We start from the raw sequence: 23,221 nt of genomic DNA on the forward strand, positions 1-23,221 counted from the left end.
TATGGATGGATGGATGGATGGATGGATGGATGGATGGATGGGTGAGTGGGGGTGGGTGGGTGAGCCAATGGGTGAATCAAAATGTAGGTAGATTGAGAGACCGAGTCCAGAAAGGCAAGCAACTCCTAGAAAGACTCTCAGAAAGGCAAAACCAGGATGAGAAGCTCCATCTTCCTTTCTACTCATTGTTGGGACCACAAACACCTGAGATGGACACCACAGTTTCCTCATGGGCCAGGGATCTGTAGATAACAGTTACTCAGACTGAGGCCAAACCCAGATTAAGCTTTGAGTTGACCTAGTCCTGAGGTCCTCTCCCTCCCTGTGAGTCTGCATGTAGCATTCTGCCATGCCCGGGGGAGACTCTTGCACGCTGTCAGTCACTGCACATGGCAGACATTCTTTCCTCCTAAAAGAGGAAACCAGAGAGCACAAGCCACTTGTCACTTGCTCTTGGCCTTCTGCAAAGACAGACAGAGGTGAGGCTAGGGTCCAGCCTTCACCTCACAGACCCATTTTAACTCCATAGCAGCATGCAATGAGGACAGAACTGCAGGTTCATGCCAACTTCAGGAACAGAAACTGAGGTTCTCTACCCAGCTGACAGTGGCCACAGGAAGTCACGCTGACCCCAAAGCCAAATCCAGGCATAATCTGCCAGTAGACAGAGCACAAACCTGGACCAGGCATGGTGTTACACCTGTCATCTTGCCTCCTCATACCTCAGTTTACTCTTCTGTTAAATGGGTCTGGAGATGGGGGAAGATCTCCCCACACACACACTGCCTTTGTTCTAGCTCTGTCCCTGGCTGGCACTTGTTGCTGATGGCGTTCACCCTCCTGCCGCTCTCAACACCACATCTTCAGATTATAGAGAGTCCCCCTTCTCAGAGTTTCAACACAAACTGAACTAGTTCAGAGCCACCATGGGTTGATAGTCTATGGCACATGCAGGTTCATGCTAGACACTCGCCACACTTCCTAAATGGTGGCTTGCAGTGTATGTGGGGAGGGGGTGAAGAGCCAGGAGGAGCCACCAAGTCACAGCCCACAGTCAGTCACCTTGGGAAAGATAATGTGTGGGGACAAGGGTCTGATTTCAACTCAGGCCTGGCCTTGAATTTGTCACATCCCACTACTTCCGGCTGAGTGCCTTTGGTGAGGCTGACCCTCTGTAAGGGGAGCGGAGATGCTGATCATAACACTTCCCAAGAGCACTGTGAAACTGAAACAGACGGACAGGCCGCACCAGGCCAGGGTCTGGCAAGCAGTGGCCTCCGAGGGGAAGATGGCACTTGTGTCTCCTTTATTCTTCCTTCCACTCCACTTTCCTGGGTTCTGATTTATGCTGTGTTCCTCAGGAGTTACTGCCCCAGTGTCTGATGCTAGACCTGTGCAAGCCCTGAGAACGAGGGGGTGGGCTGGGCCGCTCTCTACAGCTCCTGTCCCTTCTGCAGGAAGGCAGGACAGGATCTCGGGTTCCCCCAGAAGAGGAACAGGGCCTTCTACTTCTGAAACATGTCTGGCTTTAGTAGCTGGAGAGCCTACGTGAGCATGGAGGAACTAGGGTGTTCTCCATCACCTGACAGAGTCTGGACGTCCAGTGGATGGCCAGAACACCTGAAGAGCAAGTGTGGAGGGGCCTCTGGAGCCTGGACCATTCCTTCCTCCTCACAGCCCCCACCCCTCCGCTTCCAGTTCTCCCCTCCCCCACTCGTTTTTTAGAGATTCTCAGCTCCTCCACTGCGCTAAAGACATTTTTCCCAGTTGCTACAACCTTCTCTCCATCTGCTCCCTGCCTGTGCAGTGGCAAGGTGGGGTAGGGGAGGGGAGGGCTTTGAACTGGGAGTGAGGGGCCTGGGAAGCCAGCTGGGCCTGTGAAACTCTGCAGAACAAGGAGGTCGGTCTCCCTTGGTATGAGGCATCTCCACCTGGCCCTTGGCCAATGCCTGGCTACAAGTGGCTGCTTGTCTCCTCTGTGGAAGAAAGACACGTTGCTAGAAAATCTGAACTGGACAGCAGCAACCAGGGCTTGGACCCAGAGCTCTCGCAGGGGGAGGGGAAAATGGGGCTCAGGCTCTGGAATCCTGGAGGTTCTTCAGAGCCCCATTGAGAGCAAGACCGTAGCCAGTAGAGCTGGGATCCTAACATGGGCGGTGGGGCTACACCTAGGAGTTTGTGGCTGGGTGTCTCCAGGGTGGAGAGCCTCTTGGTATCAGACAGGATTCCATAGTCCTGTGTATTGGTCCAGAGGTCCCTGGATGCAGTCAGTGTGACTTCCTAGGTTACTGGGACTGTGTGTGGAAGCACCAGGGCATTGGCGGGTGGGGCCCTCAGGGACCGAAAAGAGGGCTCCGCGGTGGAGAGAGAGCTGGCCTACTGACTGGGTTTGCAAGGACACATCGGGCACTCTTCCGCCTTGTCTGGCTGCCCCAGCATCCGTGGAAAGAGAGGGGGCCCTGGGCCCACCCGGGACACGGTGGGATCTCCAACTTCTCAGGGCCTGAGGATCAGGCTGCCCCGGAGCGGCCCTCGGCCGCCTCCTCGCACTCACTCCCCTCGCTCCTCGCTCGCTCTCTCGCTCTTTCTCCTGCTCGCTCTCTCGCTGGCTCGCTCGGGCCCCAGCCCCCGCCCTCCGCTAGCTCGCCGCCTGCGGCTCCTCCTCACTCGCCCGTCGCCGTTCTTGGTGCAGTTCGACCAGAACCACCGCGGGCTGCGCGTCCGCCAGGAGCCGCTGCCTCGACCCTACTGCCCGTTTCGCTCTGCCCGGATTCTTCTGTCCGGATCCCTCTGCTTGTACCCCGCTGCACCGATTCCTCTGCTTGGACCTCGTTCTGGAACTCGGATGCTTGGAGCCTTCTGCTCACATCCCTCTGCCTGAACCACGCTGCCAGAATCCTGCTGTCTGGATCCTTCTGTCTGGACCCCGCTGCCTGGATCCCTCTGACTGGTTCCGGCTGCCTGGATCCTTCTACCTGGACCCCGCTGCTCGGGTCCTTCTGTTTGAACCCCGCCAAACGGATCTCCCGGTGAGGAGCCCGGCTCCGCAGCCACGATGCCCGTGGCACGGCCACACACCGAGGGACCCGGCAGGATCACTCTGCTTCTGGTCGCTCTGCTACTAGGGAACCCGGTTGGAGCTCAGGAGGAAGGTAAGTACCCTGAGGGCCCCGGCCCGGAGGGGGCAAAGTTGTAGCGGCTAACCTGAGCGGTCGGGGGTCGCGGCTAGTCCGAAGACACACACGCCTCCGGGCTGCCGGGATTCAGGGATGAGCACCTCATCCCTGCCGGAGCGCGGAGGTGGGGATGCGTCTGAAGGACTCTTGCCTTGGACTTCGGTCCTCCGTCGATCTTTCGGGCTGGGGCAGACTCTTCTTTTGTAGTCCAGAGGAGCTCCTTGGAGTGGAGACCTCTTCAAACCTACAGATTCTGCAAGCTCTCTGTAACTGCACCCAGGGCTGACTGCCAGGTTATTTTGTCGCTCTCTGTGAAAGAGGATAGGTATGGGAAGGGGACAGCTGACTGCTTGTCACCAAATTCCCTCCCATCCCACCATTCTACACTGGCTCGGGCTACCTGGAGGGGCTGTCCCCTGGATGGGTCCCAGTAAAGTGTCAAGAAATTGGACTTGGGTGTGGCTTTCTTAGATGGAGAGCACTCAGGGCTCCCAGAACTTGATGAGAAAAGAGGTGTCAGAGCGTCAGTGGCTGGGCCCCTTCTCCGCCATACAGCCTAGCCTCCCTCATCGATATTTGGAAGGAAGTGTAATGCTAGTGCAATCCAAGTGCTTGCTGGTTAGAAAAGGGTTTGAGTTTGTGGAGGTTGGCAATCCCTTCACTACCTGGAGCTACACCTTTGCTCCACCCTGCTGGGGTCCCAGGAAGTTATAATGAGATGCTGAGGTAGAGACAGGAATGGGAAATCTAACTCATCTAAAGCTGGCCCCCAGAGCTATGGGGATTGACATACTGGGAGAGCCTAGTGTGCCGGGTTTGGGGGATTGGACCACTTAGCCGCTCCTCTTGGCAAGGTGTGACCCTTATTTTCCCCGTGGTAACTTAAAACGCATAGTTGGGATGTCTACCTGAGTTGACCACCGCATGGGGTGCTCCCCTGCCCATGTGGAGTTCCGTTTCTTTTGGGTCTTATTGATCTGGAGTTCAGGGGACAGGCATGCATTGCGACATCTCTCCAGGGAATTCTGTACCCCTGGGTTCAGCACCAGAGGCCCCGGACAGCTCTCAGCTCCAGAGTCTTGCTCTTTTCCTTATGACCTGGAGTGCCCAGAAGTGAGATCACCGACATGCTTTGCCCTTCTTTATTTAACAAAACATATTACTAAGACACCTCCCCTCTTTGTGAGGCTGTGGTATTTCCAATTTACACCAGGTCTGGGCTGTTTCCCTGGGAAAGATGGAAAAGAGGTTTGGTTTAAATCAATGCTTTCTACCCAGCATGACCTTTCTTAATTAGCTGTCTCTTTCCAACAATAGCGTGGTGGCCTTGAATGGGGTCCAGATTGCCCTGCCCCAGCTGTTAAATCTGTACACACACACACACACACACACACACACACACACCACAAGCAGCTCAGAGATGTCCTGGAGCTTGCCATCTTTTCTAAAGCAATTCTCCTTTACAGTTCTGTATTCTCTAAAACACAGTGACTCCGGCATGGTGGGTGAGGTCCTAATGGCATGTATTAAATGTCACCCAGGATCAATATTCTGCAACCTAATTCCCCAGTGTGTGCCAGTGTGTAGAAGGAAGAGCAGGATGTGTACATTTGTGTTTTGAATTTTTTTAAGACACTTTGTGTTTTCCAATTGCTTCACACCATGTCTACTGAACATATATGTTTTTTAAAATTAACTTCATGGCACCACCAAGTCAAAGTCTACTGATATACTTCTTCCAAAGGCTTATTACTAACCATGGGGTTCTGACTGAGTCATAAGAAGAGAACCAGAATGGCCCATGGGCACTGCCAGTTCTAAATGGTCCATTTGGAAACAACCGATCTTCCACAATGAATTCTATTTTTAACCTGCAGCTCAAATCCACGCAGACCAGACAGGAGAGGTGTCAGAGGAGGCCAGTGTTGCAGACTAGACCTTCTGCTTGCCCTGTGAGGGGTGGGGACTTGTTGCGGTGTGCCTGCCCGTGCAGGGCTAGCGTTCTCTGGGATGCTTTGCTGGGAAGCAGGAATAAGTATGAAATGTATGTTTTTGAAGGGGGCCCTTATTGTCTAAAACACACATATGGAGAGTAATCATACGTACATGCTAAGACTGAGCTTTCTTTTCCCCTTGGGTTAACAAAGCAAATTCAATATTGCTCAGAAAGACTCTAACTTGCTACCTCCTGCGATCTCTGACATATGTCGCTGTTACAGTCCCCATAACTCTCTTTTCCTATGAATTGCTGTCCTTTTTCAATGAGTTTGGGCTGCCTCCACCAGTGGCTACCTGATCCACACTTGAGGGATTCTTCTTGTGTTCACATCGCTCTGCTGTACGTAGGGAAACAATACCCGCCTACTTTCTTTTCCCCTCCAAGGCAAAGAGCATGTTTGCTGAACAGAGCTGTTTGGTCCATGACTTTTGATCAGGAGTTCGTCCTTGCAAGGAATGCAGTCTACCCGCTCTCCAGCTCTCTAGCTTCGGGATGGTTTGCTGCTGCAAGCCAGTATTGCGTACCTCCACTAGGGGCGCTCAGGATGGTTTGCTGGTGCAGGCCAGTACTGCGTACTTCCACTAGGGGAGCTCAAAGCCGCAACTGGTAGCAGGAAAGAGGCAGATTTGGTTAGCTGGAAAGAAGCCCAAGTGTGAGTCTTGTTAAAAGCCAGGATGGTTTCTCAGCCAGGTGATGGCCTGGCCGTGTGACTCCTCTCCCTTCTTGTTGTACTTGATCTTTGTTCCTCAGGCAGAAATCACTGCCAGCTTTTGATACACAGTGAACAGCGGGGAAGTAGAGATGAGAAGCCGGCAGAAGGAGGCTGTTCTCAGAAAGGTATCTTCAAACTCAGACCCTGGCTCATCCTTTTCTGCCAGTGTTTGGACTCCATTAGAGAGGCAGGGCTCTTCTGGAGAGTGACTGGGCTGAATCTGGGGAGCAGGTTAGCAGGGTTCAGGAAAAGCGGCGTTGAAATCGGAACTGCCCCCACCCCAAAGCTCACTCCATTGCTTGGGTGTGTTAGACCTTCAAGAAGACCATCTTGTCTGGGATTCCATTCTGCCACTGGGAGGACATAAACAGAAGCGGGGGTGAAGAAACCAACCTGGAAGGGCGGTTACAGGATTCTTTCTGTAATTGGTGTAGCTGGCACACATCCGACAGGCAGGCAATGTTTTTCTGGCAAACTTCCTCTATGAACAGGCACCAAGAAGTCAGTCTCCTAAAGTTAGGTGAAGCAGATGCTTACATAAACACTGAGGTGAGGCCAAAGTGAGCGGGAAGGGCCAGCAAGCAGCCCTAGTTGCCTGTCCACAGCCTTTTTTTAGCAAGGGAGAACTTAGTACCACATGATATAGACCCTCATACTGCCAGGCTTTGAACCTACAACCAGGAATCGGAGTTCACAGTCAATGGCAATGAAGGTGTGAGAGAACCTTCTAGAAAAAGTTCAAGTCTACGTGCTGAGTTCTGACATGGCTCTGTTGAAGCCACTGTAACAAAAATCCCTTGGATTATATGACTGGAAACACATTAGTTCACTAATCATAGTTCTGGTGTCTGGAAGTCCAAGCTCACAGAGTTGGTGTCTGTTAAGGACTGTCCACTTGATGGCTGAATTCTCACTCTCGTGTGCTGACCAAGACAGTGAGGTCTGGGGCCATCAGCTCATCTTGGGGTTCAACCCCTCAGACACTTTCCAAAGCCTGTCCTGAGCTTCATCTAGTTAGGAATGGGAGTTTGATGTATGGAAGGGGGGATATGGGTGACACTCATGGCACTGTGCAAGGCCCTACTTCCTGTGCAGACCTGCACCCCAGCAAGAGACCTGAGGGTTCTGGACTGTCAGTCTAGTGCTTTGGTGGAGGGATAGACCACTGTGGAGTCTGACAGGCGGCCATATATTGTTCTCGCTGGGGCTGATGAGCAGAAAGCACTGGGGCTGGCCCTAAAGGGATGCAGCAGGGGCCAAGAAGAGAGTTCTACACCAGGAAAAGAAACCCTGTAGCAGACAGAAACCCACAGGAGGAGGATGGAGACACATACACTTGCTGTCCTCCCTGTTCCCCCAGATTTCAGGAGGCCCCTAGATGAAAGGGAACAAAAGATGGTGAGCCATGGTGTTTGTTCATTGTCCTTCACTGCAAATGGAGTGCAGTCCACCTGTAAGAACATGCTAGTCCCCATTCAGTGTCCCACTGCTATGTTTGAGGAAGCAACCCTGAGGTGGCCCTGAGAATAGCACAGAGTAAACCTGCTGGCTTTGTGAGGGTCTTGGAGCAGTGGGACGGGGTACCTCTGCAGACCACAGCAGAGCGTGTCAGTAATGAAAGAATCCATTGCGGGGCATTGACTCTGTTCCAAGCCTTGTGCTGGGTGATTTGTGACAATCATGTGGAGAATCCTCACCACACAACCCACTGGACAGAAATGCTTGTTATTCCTGCTGTGCAGATAAGGGAAACTGAGGCACAGAAAGAAGGGGCTCACAAGTGGCTTGCAGCTATGTCAATCCCAGGCCTGTATGCTACTCTTAATGTGGAGGACAGGTGTTACTTTTAGGAATCTCATTTTGGGAGGTAAGAAATGAGCAACTTACGACATTAGTATGTCAATGAATTCTGCTGTATTGCCCATTTTACTTCATATGTGTGTGCATGTATCTGGGGGGAGGCACTGATAAAGGGTTACATGTATCCCAGGCTGGCCTTAAATGCTTAATCCTCCTACATCCATCTCCCAAGTGCTTGGTGACAGGTGACACCACATAAGGCTCACTCGTGCCCTGTGACATCATGCTGTACACTTTGAAATGGATGCAGCAAAGCCTGTTGTTCTTGTATGAAAACCAGCCTTTTGGCTAGTTGTGGTGGCACACACCTAACACCCCAGCTCTTGGGAGGCTGAGCTGAGTGAGGATTGTGAGTTCCAGACCGGCTTGGGCTACAAAATGAGTCCCGATCATGTGTACGTGTGTATGTGTGCCTGCATGCACATGTGTGTGTGTGCAGGTGTGTGTGTGCAGGTGTGTGTGTGCAGGTGTGTGTGTGCAGGTGTGTGTGTGCAGGGGTGTGTGTGCAGGGGTGTGTGTGCAGGGGTGTGTGTGCAGGTGTGGAGACCAGAGGTGGATGCTGATGGTGGTCTTCCTCAGTAGCTCTCAAACTTACTGGCTGACCAGTGAACCCCAGAAGTCCACCTGCCTCTACCTCCCCAGTAGTGGAGTCACAGATGGACATACTTGCTTTTGCATTGGTGCTGGGGCCTGAACCCAAGTCTTCAAGGGAGTGTTTTACCCACTGAACCACTTCCACAGCCCCCCCCCCCAAATCAATCTTCAAAATACACCTCTTGACACAAAGTCCCATGATGCCTCCATATTTCAAAGGCCCCGCACAGCAGGGTCCAGTCAACATTAGCAAGGTGGGTGATGACTGGCACAGTGCCTGGTACTCAGGTTGAGGATACGGAGGGTAAACTGAGTCAGAGGTGAAGGTGTAGTGAGACTGCGGTGATGACTGGTGAGTGTGTGGTCATGGTTTCAGGTTCTGATCCTCACAGATGAGGAAACTGAGGCTTAGAGTAGCTGAAATTTCACCTCCAGTTGTCATCCAGAGATGGCTAGGGAAGCCTTGAACCCAGACAGAATCTGTGGGGCTGGGTTGTCCACACTGAGTTCTACCCTGTTATGGAATAATAACATGGTAGAACAAACCTCCACCTAGACACAGCCACTGATTTTGCTCACTGAACTCCAAAGGCCACTGGAATGGAGATGTGGGAAAGCTAGAATTTTCCTAAAGCATTGACTTCAAAAGAGGGAGCTCAGGGCTTATTCTGGCAGCCAAGACGAATCACAAAGCAAGGCTGCTCAATAGCCCCAGAAACCTTGGCTCACACTGAAACTGACTGAGTCAGAATTCAAGAGTTCCGGCACTTCTTAGCCACCAGCCAAAGTCTTTCCATCTGCCAGTTCTAGCATGATTAATAAAAGCCCAGGGACAGATACTGGGTATCAACCTGAAGATCCGAAAAACAAAAGAGCCAGCTACTGGTTCTTACCTCGACCTCAGTTCAGAAATGGTAATCCTGCCTTCAGGAATCTCAGAAGGAGACTGTATCTCTGAGAGCTATCTCCTCCCATTTTATATTCCTCTCTAGTGCTGGGATTAAAGGTATGCACCACCACCACCTGGCCTCTGTGGCTAACTAGTGTAGCTATTGGGATCAAAGGTGTGCGCCACCACTGCCTGGTCTCTATGGCTGTCCAGTGAAGCTGTTTTACTCTCTGATCTCCAGGCAAGCTTTATTTATTAAAACACAAATAATATATCACTATATCTGGTGGGTTGTCATGATCATTACTGTGAGGCTGAAGTCACAGGGCTGTGAAAAGCCAGAACAGTCATGAACTTGGCTCTCTCCAGGTAGTTGAGCCTTGGAGAGATGGGGCTGTGCTGGAAGCTGAAGACCCCGAACACTCCCACTTCCTGGCCTTCTCGTGATAGGAGGTGGCTATGAGACCAATGTAAATATACTGTGTGCCTACTTGACAGTCTCCCACCCGAGCCTGCCCAATTCTATCAGATGATACTGCTATCTGGGTTCTACAGAAGTGGAAACTGAATCTCGGGATGCCCAGGCACTTGTCTCAGGGTCTGTGCTGGCTAGTTTTGTGTCAATTTGACACAAGCTAGAGTTATTTGAAAGGAGGAAACATCCCATTGAGAAAATGTCCCCACCAGATTGGCATGTGGTCAAACCTATGATACATTTTCTTGAGTGGCAATTGATTTAGGATTGGTGCTATCCCTGGTGCTGCTGGTCCTGGGTTCTATAAGAAAGCAGGCTGAGCAAGCCATGAGGAGCAAGCCAGTAAGCAGCACCCCCTATGGCTTCTGCATCAGCTCCAGCATTCAGGTTCCTGCCCTGCTTGACTGCCCTCAATGATGGATTGTAGTGTGGAACTGTCAGCCAAAATAAACCCTTTGCTCCCCAAGCAGCTTTGGTCGTGATGTTTTGTCGCAGCAACAGAAACCCTAAGGCAGGGTCTTACGGGCAAAGCATGACTGAGGCAGGATTCAAACCCAGGGTCTTTGGATCCCAAAGCCCAGCCTTGTCCTAGATGGTGGGGCTCTGCAAAAACATCGCACTTCAACTTTGCTCAGACCTGTGAGGTGGCTCCTATGTGAGGCAGTGTTCTGTTCTTGCTCAGGCTGTCCCCTCAGCCCCAACCACCCCGCTAGGACAGCCGCTGCTGACTCAACTGAGGTCATGAGATAAAATTCCCAGCGGCTGGTTTCAGAGTGCAGCCTGCTGTTTTTCTAGCTCCCTGGGCCTACGCGGTCCCCACACAAGATTAACACCATTCTCTAACCTTGAAGATTCTTTTTTTTCCTGACAGGGTTTCTGTATAGCCCAGGCTGGCCTGGAACTTGCTCTGTAGCCCAGGCTAGCCTCAAATCCAAAAGTTACCTGTTGCTTCTATCCCTCCATGCCAGCCATGTGGCTCTCTGCTCCCCATTCCTCAATTATGGGTAATTCACTCATTATTTCTTTGCAAGCCTCCCTTTCCTAGCTGATATACTTGACTAAACGCTAAGCACCCAAGCACCCCTCAACCTAGATATGCCCCAGTGTGAGCACACAGATCATTTGTCAAAGATGCTAAGCTGTCCTCATCTTTTCAGTGACACAGAGTTGAACCTCCCAGGTCTGTGTGATCTCAGGCAGCTTCATCTTAAACAAAGACAATAATGGGGTCCTCCCTCGTAGGGTGACTGAGAGGAAAATCAATGAGGCAACAGATGTGAAATTGTTGAAGACATACAGCGAGAGGAGGAACAGAGGGAAATCAAAACATCAGGGAGGAGAAAGAGACATGGTCAGAAGAGAAGACCCCACTTGATGCAAATGCTGTACAGTGCCACCGCGTCCTCCAGAGCCATTGTTTTCTTTCTAGGAGAAGATCTGGGGACCGTGTTCTTGCAGCTGAGCTCATTGCCAGATAGAAACTGTGGATGCCCTACATCTGGCCTTGGGATTTGTCTTCTCTTTGATCCCAGGCAGCTCCAAAGTCAGCTTATGCCCCACTGAATCCAGGGAAAACACAAAGACATTAATAAACATCAGGCTTCAGGGCGAGCAGGCTGACTTTTAAATCTGTTGCTTGGTGGATGTGCATACACCCGAGCTGGCACGGACCTTGCCTATGAGGGCAGTCCCTGTCTTGCTCCACCCTAGTGACAAGGTAACTGGGTGGGTGGGGTTCTGTCAGCCTTCTCAGGGTCTGCAGTGTCCCCCTCTTGAGGCAGCTCTCTAGTCCTGATCTGCCTTCACAAGAAAGATATGCCTCCAAGTCCGCTCTCCAAGATCCACAGAGAGAGTAAGGAAGCCCCACAGGGTACCCTGGCTGTGGCTGGATCTCCCAGGGCCCCTGGGTTTCCGCCTACTTGACTCAAGCCATCTGTGTAGATGGCCCTATTCCCAGGAGCAAGGCACTCTAAAGGGTGCCTCAAAGACACAGGTGCCAGCTCTTGGCTGCAGAGCTAGGACCCATGCTTTCTCCCTGGCTCTGACTTCCATCCAAAAGGAACTCCAGGAAACAGGCTAGGTTCAGCGATGTGTTCTCATAACCCCAGCACTTGGGAGGCTGAGGCAGGAGGATCCCTAGCATGGGGCAAACATAGTGACTTCCATGCCAGCCTCAGATGCATATCTAGACCCTGTGGAGAAAAGAGAGAGGGGGAAGGGTAGAATGAGAATGGGGGAGGAAGGGAAAGTGTGGAATCCTCGCTTCTCTCAAATGTATATTTGTCTTCTGAGAAGACATAGCAATGGGAACTCTATGACATCAGAGTCCACAAAGCCAAGGGCATCAGTAGCAGAGCAACATGGGGAAACTAGACAGAAAGCCAACAACAAGTCATGAGCCTCTGTGCTGAGCTGGCACCTGTGTCTTTGAGGCACCCTTAGAGTGCCTTGCTCCTGGGAATAGGACCATCTACACAGATGGCTTGAGTCAAGTAGGCGGAAACCCAGGGGCCCTGGGAGATCCAGCCACAGCCAGGGTACCCTGTGGGGCTTCCTTACTCTCTCTCTGTGAATCTTGGAGAGCGGCTGATGGAGAAACGCAGAGGTGGCCTGGGCTGTGAAGAGCTCGAAGGTTGACTGAGGAAGGCATCAGCAATGTGATCAAAACCAGGCTGGCGGATTCAGTCCAGTGTCCAGGGTTGATCGTGAGCTTTGGAGAAACCATAGAGGAGATGGGTGCTGAGCATGGGTCTCTGGGTGGCAGCTTCCTGGTCTAGCCTTACCCATCCCCAGTTTGGAGGCACATCCAACACTGAGCATTGTAAATGAGTGTGTATAGGACCTTCAAAAAGAATAGCCAGGACAAGAGCCAGGCTGGGCAATGTGGTGTGTCGTGACCAAGGGCATGGGTTCAAATCCCCAGAGGTATCTCAGACCTTACTGTGTGACCTTGCACAAGTCGCTCAGTCTTGATCTGATGGAGCTGGAAGTGAGGACAGCAGCAAGCATTGGTTCCCTCTGCTCTGGGCTAGCCTAAGCTCTCATTCCCACTGCTCTGGGCTAGCCTAAACTCTCATTCCTGCTGCTCTGGGCTAGCCTAAACTCTCATTCCTGCTGCTCTGGGCTAACCTAAACTCTCATTCCTGCTTCTCAGGGTTAGCCTAAGCTTTCATTCCTGCTGCTCTGGGCTAGCCTAAGCTCTCATTCCTGCTGCTCTGGGCTAGCCTAAGCTCTCATTCCTGCCGCTCTGAGGTCGTCTTAACTCTCAGGTCTGAGTTCACTTCCCAGACAGAAAACCCCATCTTCTATTAAGGTTCTGCCCTGGAATATTTGTGCCCCACCCACATTTCTTATGTTTAAATTCAACACCACTCCTGGGTAGCGGGACTGGGGCTTTGTAGGTAGCAATCAGCAAGAGGGCAGGGCTCTGAGAACAAGACTGGTGCCCTTACAAAAGAGGCCAGGATGGGGAAAGGCGTTGGCTGTCAAAGCACTGGCTTTACGAGCATCAGGATGGGAGTCTGAATCCCCAGACCCATGGAAGTGCCAGGTGAGTGTGGCAGCATGGCACCCTGTCCACTATTCCAGTACTCAGAAGCAGAGGAAGGTTCCGCGGAGCATGCTGACTGGCTAGATAAGCTGTGTCTGTGAGCTCTGGGCTCAGGGAGAGAAGTGCCTCAGCGTATGGAGGAAGACTGCGACGTCAGCCTTGGGCCTTCACATCCACACAAACAGGCACAAATGTGGCTGAAAAGAGGCCAGAAGACAACCCCGGACTCCACGCTGAGAAGGCTGGGTTGTGAGCTGCAGGTCGTCACAGGCACTGGATTTTCTCATCTCCACAGTTAGGAGAAACAAATTTCTAAGAGCCTCACATCTCCCAGTTGGTGGGACCCTGTGGTTAAAACCCAAAGGGAACTTGAAGCAAAGACACTCAGGACAGCTCAAGAATGGTCGGCTTGCCCAAGTTTTTGCCTTGTTTTGTTGTAATGAGGTTTTGTTGTGTCGCTCAGGCAAGCCTGAACTCCTGGGCCTCCTGAAGTGTTTGGGTTACAGGCAACTGTGGTGCAAGCATGGAGCCAGGGATGCTGCCGGGAGCATCACCCTCCCATCTCTCGACTTCCTGTGCATCTGCTGGCCCTGGCTCCCTCTTAGCCACCTGACTCCCATTTCCCACATCCACCGATTTCCCAACCTAAACTCATCCTAGGCGGTTATGACATCTCTAGCTTCTGCTGGAGAATGTGCCCTGCCTACGTGGTAGCCAATCAGCACATGTGACCACTGCTCAGTAGGATTAGTTTCCTTTGCCAGCCCAGCTGCATCTCAAGCTCTGCCACAGTTGGTGGCTACCATGCTGGACAGCGTGGAGCGAGCACCAGTCTCCATTTTCCCAGAAAGTCATTGCACAGGACTGTTCTAGGCCATCTCTGCCCTAACCAGGCTAAGAACGTTCCGTTTTTCCTTAATCCCCAGCTCAAGTTTTAAAGATGAATGCGACTGGTCCTTCGCTGCCCTTTGTGTCACGAAATGGACTGGCTTGCTTAACCCAGACAGGAAGGGAGGTCACCCAGATCTGTAAGCCAAATAGAACAATGGCCACTTGAGACAAGGCTCATGGGCTCTGCTGCCTCCTTGAGACCTTTATGGTGCTAAGATGTGGTTCCAGCAAGCACATATGGCCAACAAGCTAGGAGGCCTCACAGTCATGGTGACTGGCTTGTCTTCCTCAACTCTGGATGTGATCCTTGAAGGTCAAAGTTGATTCTTATCATTTCTATGAGTAAGTAGAATGAATGGGTGGATGGGTGGATGGATGGATAGATAAACTGATAGATAGATAGATAGATAGATAGATAGATAGATAGATGGATATATGGGTGAATAGATGGATGATAGATAGATAGATAGATAGATAGATAGATAGATAGATGAGTAGATAGATGGATGGATGGACAGATGGGTTGATTGATGGAAGGTGGATAGATGGATGATGTATGGATGGTGTCTAGTCTTCAGCCAAAAGGTAGATAATATATTTGTAGAAAATATATATTCTCCCCATTCTTGACTTGATATGGAAATTTGCAGTTTGAGTTGATAGGGCACAGGATATAAGAAAGCTGAAGGTGAACTTATTTAATGATGACCCGTTCTATAAATCAAGCTGATTATAAAGAGAAAAGACATAGAGACCTGGCTCTGCTGGTGCAAGGGAGTGAATGTGGAGAAGGAGACCCTGGGACAGTCCCTCACTCTCCTCCAGCCTCAGTGTCCTGTAAAAGAAGATTCTAAATGCTACCTCCCTCCCTCAGCACGGTCCGGGGGAGGGGGCATGCACGGATCCCCTCCCTCCCTGCACAGCCCCACCAGCAGCCTTTCCTGCTCCACTCCATGCAGACAGTAGCCTGCACAACCTACGCAGCTGTATGTGGCAGCCCCGGGTGAGGAAGTATACCACACCCCTACATTAACCTTCAAAGGGAGGGCGCAGAGTCCCCCAGCCCCACAGCATCTCATTCCCTGAGGATTTCAGAACAGCCCCTCTACTTTCTGCACCCTTTGAAAGCAGGTTTAGCAAGTTGTAAAGCTAATTTGGGGCCAACTGCCTTGGAAATTAATGTAAAATATGTGGAATCAAGCCTCATTTTCCAGGGCTTCAGGAGGGGAAATTTGCCTAATTTATGGCATAAATAAAAATGATGTGCTGAGGCTAATTTGCATACTTTTGCTTCGATTGGGGTTAAAGACAAAGAAGTTTTTGTTTTGTTTTCACCCCTCCTCTTGCCTCCAATCGCCTACTGACCCAAATGTCACAGAAGCGAACACGTAAGCAGGATCGTCTCGGCCTCGGCCTCCTCAGCTATGATGTGGAAATGGCCATGGCCCCCAGTGTGTAGTCACAAGGAGGACCTAAGCTGAAGAACTCAGGTCCTCAGCGTGTACTCGTACACAGCAGGACCCTGTGATGGACGCACAGGGCAGCCGCTTCCTTCCTGGGTTCTTTAAGCCTGCAGGGCAGTGGCAGAGTCTTATTTCTCTCCATCCCCACCTCCCACTACTTCATTTCCTGATGGTGAAAGCTCAGGTAAGGTGGGATGTGGCCGAACATATGGGTGTGTGTCACCTGCTTCAGTATGCGGGGAGTGTTTGTGTTGAAGAGGGCATGTGCGCGCTCATGTGAGTGTGTGCACTCACCTGTGTGCGTCCATACGATCGTCAGAGGTTGACTTTGGATGTGCATATCTTTTTCTGTAGCTTTTCACCCTATTTAAGGGTCTCTCACTGATCCTCAAACTCACCATTTGACTGTCTTAGCTGGCTAATAGCCACGCCCCTCTCATCCCCCAGAGCCAAGAAGACCAGCACTCACAGCTTTGCCTAGTTTTGACACAGGTTGCTGGGGTGCTGGGCATCCAAACTCAGCACGCACTTCCCCCACTGAGCCACCTCCCTGCATAAGTGGTTCTTACATAGAGAGATGCGCCGTTTTCCACACAAGCTCTGGGTGCAGCAGACAGACGTCCCACATTCCTACAAACAGCCCTTCCCACCCACGGCTCTGCAGCTGGCTGCGACTGGGCGTGAATGAAGCGCTGCCTTTCCTGGAATCTTGGGGTGACAGCAGTATCGCCCAGGACAGAACTTGCTCTTTTATGATTCCCAGTAGATAAAGCATTTTGTGAAGTCCTGAAGAGCGGTGTGATTTTACGACCCCACATCTATGCTCTCTACTTCCCAATTTAAAGTATTTTACTATCTTCTTTATTAAATGGAGGCTCTGAGCAAAAGGCACAGACAAGGTGGGCGCATCCCCCACTCTTTGCCTGGTGGCTTATCAGCAAGGATCAACTCAGGCCAACCACAGAACCCTGGAGATAAAGTAGGGGCCCTGGGACCTTCCTGAGCCCGGGCACCTGTGTGCATGAGGATACTGTGGGGTAGCCTCAGTGCAAGGGGGCAAGAGGATAGGGTCTTCTCTCACCCCTGCTCTCCGTGAGTTCTAAATCAGTAGATCCAGAATGCTACACAGGAGAAACTCGTGGAATGTGCTAGAATCACGCAACGAACTTGGGTTTAATTATTAGGACTTGTGGCAATGGTAATTTGTCGTGAGCTCAGGGTGCATCCACTCTTGAAGACCTGCTTACTGTCTGCCTCAGCACATTCTACCTGTGCTGAAAGGTTAGAAGACGTGAGGGGCACAGCCACACACACAAACGAGGGGTATGGCTACAGCTGCTCTCTGACTTCAGGCGAAACTCCAGGGCCTCTCATCCCTTGCTGTCCCTTGTGGGCCAGACTGCAAGGTAAGAAGCAGGGAGCCAGCACTGGGGCTTCATGAACTCCAAGACCACTGTCTATAGCCAAACAGGCTAGCCCAGGCTTGCCCTCCTCCCTAAAAAAGCAACTATGTAGTGGGGCTCTTTTTTTAAGATTTATTTATTTATTATGTATACAGTGTTCTCAGTGCTCTGCCTGCAGGCCAGAAGAGGGGACCAGATCTCAGTACGGATGGTTGTGAACCACCATGTGGTTGCTGGGAATTGAACTCAGGACCTCTGGAAGAGCAGGCAGTGCTCTTAACCACTGAGCCATCTCTCCAACCCCAGTAGTGATACTCTTTAATGAGACAAATAAATGTGCCACTCCCAGAGAGCCTTCAATACCCACCCCAGAATTCACAGGGGCAGAAGAGGGGCCTGCTCAGGACGCACCTGACTTTGGTGGTCACGGTAATTTGCTGGCATTTTATTCTGCGCTGTGCCTGTGTAGACACGACCTGGTGCTCTGCTGAGGGGTCCGGAGATGCAGCCAAGCGTGTCCCGTAAAGTATTGACTTAGACAACTGGTTAATGAGATTTGTTCCCAAACAAATTAATTACTCCAGGTCCTGGGGAGGGTTTTATGATAAGTAGCAATAGAGGAGCCATTTCTGGTGCGTGTTGGAGAGCTACACCATTGCACCCCTTCACAGACAAACTGCAGAGCCAGTGCTGTGGGAGATGAAGCCTATTGTTCAGATAAGGAAACAGAGAGGCTCCATGATGTGACAGTCTCTCGGTCCTTTGAGGGGAACAGGTGTGGTGTCTCAGAGGATGAGCTCAAGCGAAGCACATGTGTTTTTGATTCTTACTGGTTTTCTTTTTTACCGGTTTCTTTTATGTGATGGGAATAAGATTCAGAATTCCCCTGAGTACACCCAGCACAAACCTCTTGAATCCCATCTCATTTGCCTTCCTGCTCCCACTGGCTGCCATGTTTCCACTACACCTAGAAGCTATCTCTACTATGGTAAGCTGATGGGCCTGTTCTGCTCACAGTGTTTGAGTGTCTCTTTGTCAAGAGGCCATGGAAAAGGCAGGAGCAGGCACACTGACTCACCCTTAAACATCACACTGTCCGTGGGCTCTGCTCTGGCCACTGGAGCAAGAGAGAGCAGTCAGTGCCCACCCTCCATGAACTGTGACTTTGTCGGATCCACCCACATTCATTCACTGAGTCCACCCATTCACTCAGTCAATCAGCATTTGTTAATAGTTCACGAACTGGATTGGATCCTCCCAGCATTCAGATCACCCAGCATCTGTATAATGGGGTGAGTGGAGATACCAGTGTGTTCCTGGAGTGTCAGAGGAGGGGACAGGCATGTGTGGACCTGCTAACAGACAATATAGAAATGTCAATGTCAGCTGGGTGACCTTGGGACTTACTATACTATCCTCTGGGCCTTCATATCCCCTTCTATAGAGGCTGTGTTAGATCAGTAGAAATCACATAGGATATTTGGCAAGACCCAGAAGCCCACGTGACTGCATGCCCAGTGCCTGGAACCCACAACTGAGCTTCTTACACTGACTTCTGGGTATTTCTCACACATCGATCAACCTTGCCTGTGTGTATGTGTGCATATGTCTCTGTGTGTGCATATGTGTGTTTTGTGTATTGTGTCATGTGTATATACGTGTTCTATGTGTATACATGCATATATGTATGTGTGTATCTGTGTGTATCTCTGCTTCTGTGTGTCTATGTGTGTGCATGTGTGTATGTATGTGTTCATTTGTGCGTGTGTGTCTATGTATGTATGTCTGTGTGTCTATGTATGTGTGTCTGTGTGTATATGTATGTGCTATATATGTATGCACACGTGTGTATGTGTGTTGTTTATATGTATGTGTGTTCATGTGTGTGTATTTGTGTCTATGTGTGTATGTTCATATGTGCATGTGTGTGGAGGCCAGAGGTTTACATTGGTGTTATCTGTTCTTGCTCTCTACCCTATGGTTGGAGGCAGTTTCTTGCTGACTCTGGAGCTCACTAGTTCAGCTGGCCACTTAGCTCCAGGGTACCCCTGTCTCTCTCTGCCTCCTTGGTTCTGGGATTTCAGATATGTGTCCCTGTTCCCAGCTTTTTATGTGGGTGTGGGGGACCCAAGCTCAGGTTCTCCTGTTTGTTTGGTGGCAAACTCATCCCCGACTGAGCCATCTCCCTGGTCACTATTGCCTGGACACTAGCCAGATCCCCCGGGAGTCTTTCCTTGAAGTCACTGTAGTTATATTTACTCTCTCAGTGAAGCCACACACTTGTCCTTTGAGCCAGCTCCTGTATCCCCACTAGACTATCTCTGAGACCTAAAGAGATGGAGTGATCGGCTGCAGCTCACACGGCAGGGTGTGAGTCTCTCTCTGTGACTCTAAAAGGTTGTGCTTCATCCCAATGACACGGATGGGGGTGGGGACTCGTCTCAGCCCACCGCGTTCCCCCTCGGTGGCAGTCATACTCTCGTGGCTCATCTTCCTGGAAAAGTCAGTTCACTCTTCTAATGAGCCAGGGCAATGTAGCCCGTGAAGGGTGTGATGGATCCCACCCTGGCCTCCTGTGTGCCGGGAGCAGGTCTGTGGTGCTCCGGGGCGGCATGGTGGGCGTGAGTTATTGCTGCCACCAGCCTGCCTTTCTGCTCCTTCGCTTGCAGGGAGCGACTGCAGCTGGGGTAGGTGGACTCTCTAGCCTCACTCCTCTGCTCTCCTGGGGGGCTGGCCAGAGTGTAAAGCATTGGAATGAACCAGCATGGCTGGGTCCCCAAGAGAAGGGCAGCGGTCAGGGTTGACATTAAAGAGAAAGTTGTTTAGGATGGGAGATGCCTCACCAGAATGAGGACAAGTTTAGATCCCCAGAACCCACATAAATCCAGAGCTCAAAAGGCAGAGATGGGGCCCTGGAGCAAGCTGGCTAGGTAGACTACTGGAATTTGGAGCTCTGGGTTCCGTTATGAGACCCTGCCTCGGTGAGTATGGTCGATAGCAAGGAAGACCTCAATATCAACCCCAGGCTTATGCGCACAAGGGTGCGCACATGCACTCAGGAGCACATGCGCATCAGGAAACTCAGACATCCGTGGAGCTCCATGGAGGGTGCAGACTCTGAGTGACTATGGCGGTTTGCAGGGGAATGGGGTGCTTGCTAACGGGTTGTGATTTGAAAGCAAAGTGGCCCCTATGGTGTGCATGTTTGAAGGCTTTCTCCCCAGTTGCTGAAACTGTCTGGGAGACTGTGGGACCTTTAGGAAGTGGGACGTCGTTGACAGGGGAAGCAGATGTAGTAGGGCCAGACCTGAGGCATCACAGTCCCGCCCTCATCCTGTCTGCTCTCTGCTTCCTGACTGAGCCGCCACCTCAGGCTCCTGCCCCCGTGCCTTCTCTGTCACCACAGATTGTACCCTAAACCATGAGCCAGAATAAACCCGTCTCCCTTTTAAGTTCCTTCAAGTCAGCCCCCCCACATGCTGACTGCGCAGCTGTGTGGAGGTCTCTCTCCACACTGTACTTGACACATGACGTTTGGCCAGACAGAATCTTTGAAGCAGAAGAGACAGGATCCCACAGGACCATGGAGGACAGGAGATGAGGAGAGGGCCTTTTGGACTACATTTACAAGCAGGATGGGGCCTGTTTGAGCTGGAAAACGCTGTTTATGAAGAAGAATTAAAGAGAAGGGGCTGAGTCCCTCGGGAGCTCAGGCTTGACAGTTCCCATTGTGCCCTGCTCCCCGTAAAGCAGCCCACTGGCTGCTTCCTGACCCAGCTAAAGTCGGGGACATTGTATGTTGTCCCTAAGGCCCTCTCTGGGTGCAGACTCTCTCCAGCACAGGGAAGATTGAAGGGGTGTTGGTTGGGCAGAGAATGCTAGAAGCCTAGGGCTCCCACTGGGCTGACACCTTCAGCTCACCTGTGCCGCTATCCCCACCCCCAACCTACCAGGCACCTCAAAGCCTTTCTTTGTTCCTCCATTAGCATCAAGAACACAGGAAATAAAGGGACTAAAAGACTATCAGTTGGGGCCTACAATGATTAATTCACAGTCCCGCCTCCTGGATCCTGATTAGATCAGACAAAAAAGAACCCAGTGTATGCTACCATCCGCCCAACGATACTGGGTAAATTAAATGACATTTACAGTACAGCTTAACTATAAAAATGTGCTTGGGGCAGAAATTAGACGTAGTGAGCTTGTTCTGGCAAAAGACATTTTTATAAATGCACGGACAACCTGAACCAATTCGGAGGGCCTGTCATTTTGATTTAAAGCAATGACGCCAGGCTGATCCCTATGGAGAATACACGATTATCCGCATGAGAGAAGGCTTGGAAAGCCAGTCATCCACTGAGCTCTGCCCTGAACCCCTGGACTTGATAGCACCAGGAGAAGAGGGGCGACCTTTGTTCCTATACACATGACACACATCTCCCTGGTGCCCAAATGTCTCCTCTTCCAGGGAGCCTCCCAGTACTTTAGGCTGATCCTGCATTGCCTCATGCTTTGAGGTAATGGCTGTGACACCATCCCAGAGTCTTGGGGCTCGAAAGAAATAACAGGAGTCTCGGGTATCTGGGATCTGCCAGGGCTCAGCTGAGAAGCTGTTCTGCTACATGGGGTACTGAGCAGAGGCACAAACATCCAGAGGCTTTTGTGGGCTGGAAGGTCCTTAGGGGTCACCATTGATCACACTGATCACTTGGGGCTGCAAGCACGGGCTCCCTTCCAAAGTATGCTGCCCTGGCTCTGTGGCTGCCAGTGTGGCCCCATTCCAAAAGGGAACTGATTGTCTAGAAAATTAAAATCCAAAAGTTTTCTCGGGAGAGGTACATACTGCACTCCTGAAACCAAATCAAGTCCCTGAGGTCAAGACTCTGAGTCTTGAAGGGGGCGTGGTCATCTTTAGGGCGTGTCAGAGACCCCACGGCCTCCCTGGTGATGATAAGCGCAGTCCCTGTGGGCTGTGGTCTGGCAGGTGCTGTGCCCTGCCAAGCTCACCCCACCCCGGGCTGGGTTTAGGTTTATCTGTGTCTGTTTACACAGAGCGTCCTTTCCTTGTTTGTTTTTGAAAGGCAGTGGATTCGACAGAAATGTCACAGTCCCCTGTGCTTATTCCAAGCGCAGCTCCTCTTAACCCAAGAGGGCAATGTGAAACATTGCGGGATCTAAGCAAGCATATTAGTATTCATTTATAGAGTCAGCAGCTATAATCGTGACAGGTCCTCATAACAAGGATTAATACCAGCTTTAAGTATTAATAACCGAATAACTCCGATTGCCTTAGCACCAGCAGATGGGATCCTGCCTACAGTGAAGCTGCGTTTGGCTTTTAGAATAGGCTTCTATTCCCATTTATTACCTTGTTAGTCTACCCAGAAACCTTGTAAGCCCCAAAGGGAATTTTGTGAGAACCCACCAAGTACAGATATGGAAACTGAGGCAGGGATAGAATCCATTGACTTACTTGAAGCTCATTTATAAAGTGCCTGCTACATGCCCCTCCCAGAAGAAATCAAATGTCCTTCTTGGAGCAGTGCAGTGAGCCACGTGGCTCTGTCACAGATGAGGAAGCAGCATGGAACAGTGATGTCCTGGACACAATTCTACAGCTGGGCTCAGCTCTGTGTTGTTCTAACTAGAACTCCATGGATGTTTCCAGAATGCTCCACTACTTTCTCCCAGAGAATTGGCTGGGGAGGGAAAGTGACAGGTTCTCACCCTATAGTCCAGAGCAGTCAGTATGTAGCCTAGGCTAGCCTCAAACTCAATGCATCCCTGTCTCAGGCTCCAAACACTGGGTTTACAGGTGTGAATCACAAACCTAAGTCTCCACTTTGAAAGTTCCTTTGAGAACTTTAAATAACATTAAATAACATAGATAATGTCTATATAAAGATAGCATGTGAATGGCTGAGGAAATGCTCACTAGGAGAAGTGCTTGCTGCACAGACCTGAGGGTCTCGGCTTTATACCCAGAACCCCAGTGAAAGTGGGCGTGGGGGCATCTGCTCTTAATCCCAGCAAGCCCAGGTCTCCAATGAGAGACGCTGCCTCCAAACCAAAAGAGATATGTCTGCAGAAGACCACAATCATGTGTGCTTACACACAAACACTCCCACACACAACACACATCAAATTAATTTAGGAAAACCACACAACATGTGATTGAGGGCTCTTTCCATACAAACCCTCCAGTTTTT

General features: G+C 51.0%; 1 protein-coding gene across 3 annotated transcripts in view; it reads left to right on the top strand.

Moving 5' to 3' along the window:
• Window positions 1-2,702: 2,702 nt before the first annotated feature.
• The window catches only part of Sez6l (seizure related 6 homolog like), a 150,437-nt gene continuing 129,918 nt past the window's right edge, over window positions 2,703-23,221 (top strand). For all 3 annotated transcript variants that reach the window (XM_041647492.1, XM_041647501.1, XM_041647510.1), the window contains exon 1: window positions 2,703-3,152. In XM_041647492.1, the coding sequence (XP_041503426.1) occupies window positions 3,056-3,152 (97 nt within the window). In that variant the 5' untranslated portion in view covers window positions 2,703-3,055. The remainder of the gene's footprint in view (window positions 3,153-23,221) is intronic.

The sequence above is a fragment of the Microtus oregoni genome, unplaced genomic scaffold (assembly GCF_018167655.1).
Source record: "Microtus oregoni isolate MIOR12 unplaced genomic scaffold, Mior012 000003F_ref0000135, whole genome shotgun sequence".
Taxonomy (NCBI): domain Eukaryota; kingdom Metazoa; phylum Chordata; class Mammalia; order Rodentia; family Cricetidae; genus Microtus; species Microtus oregoni.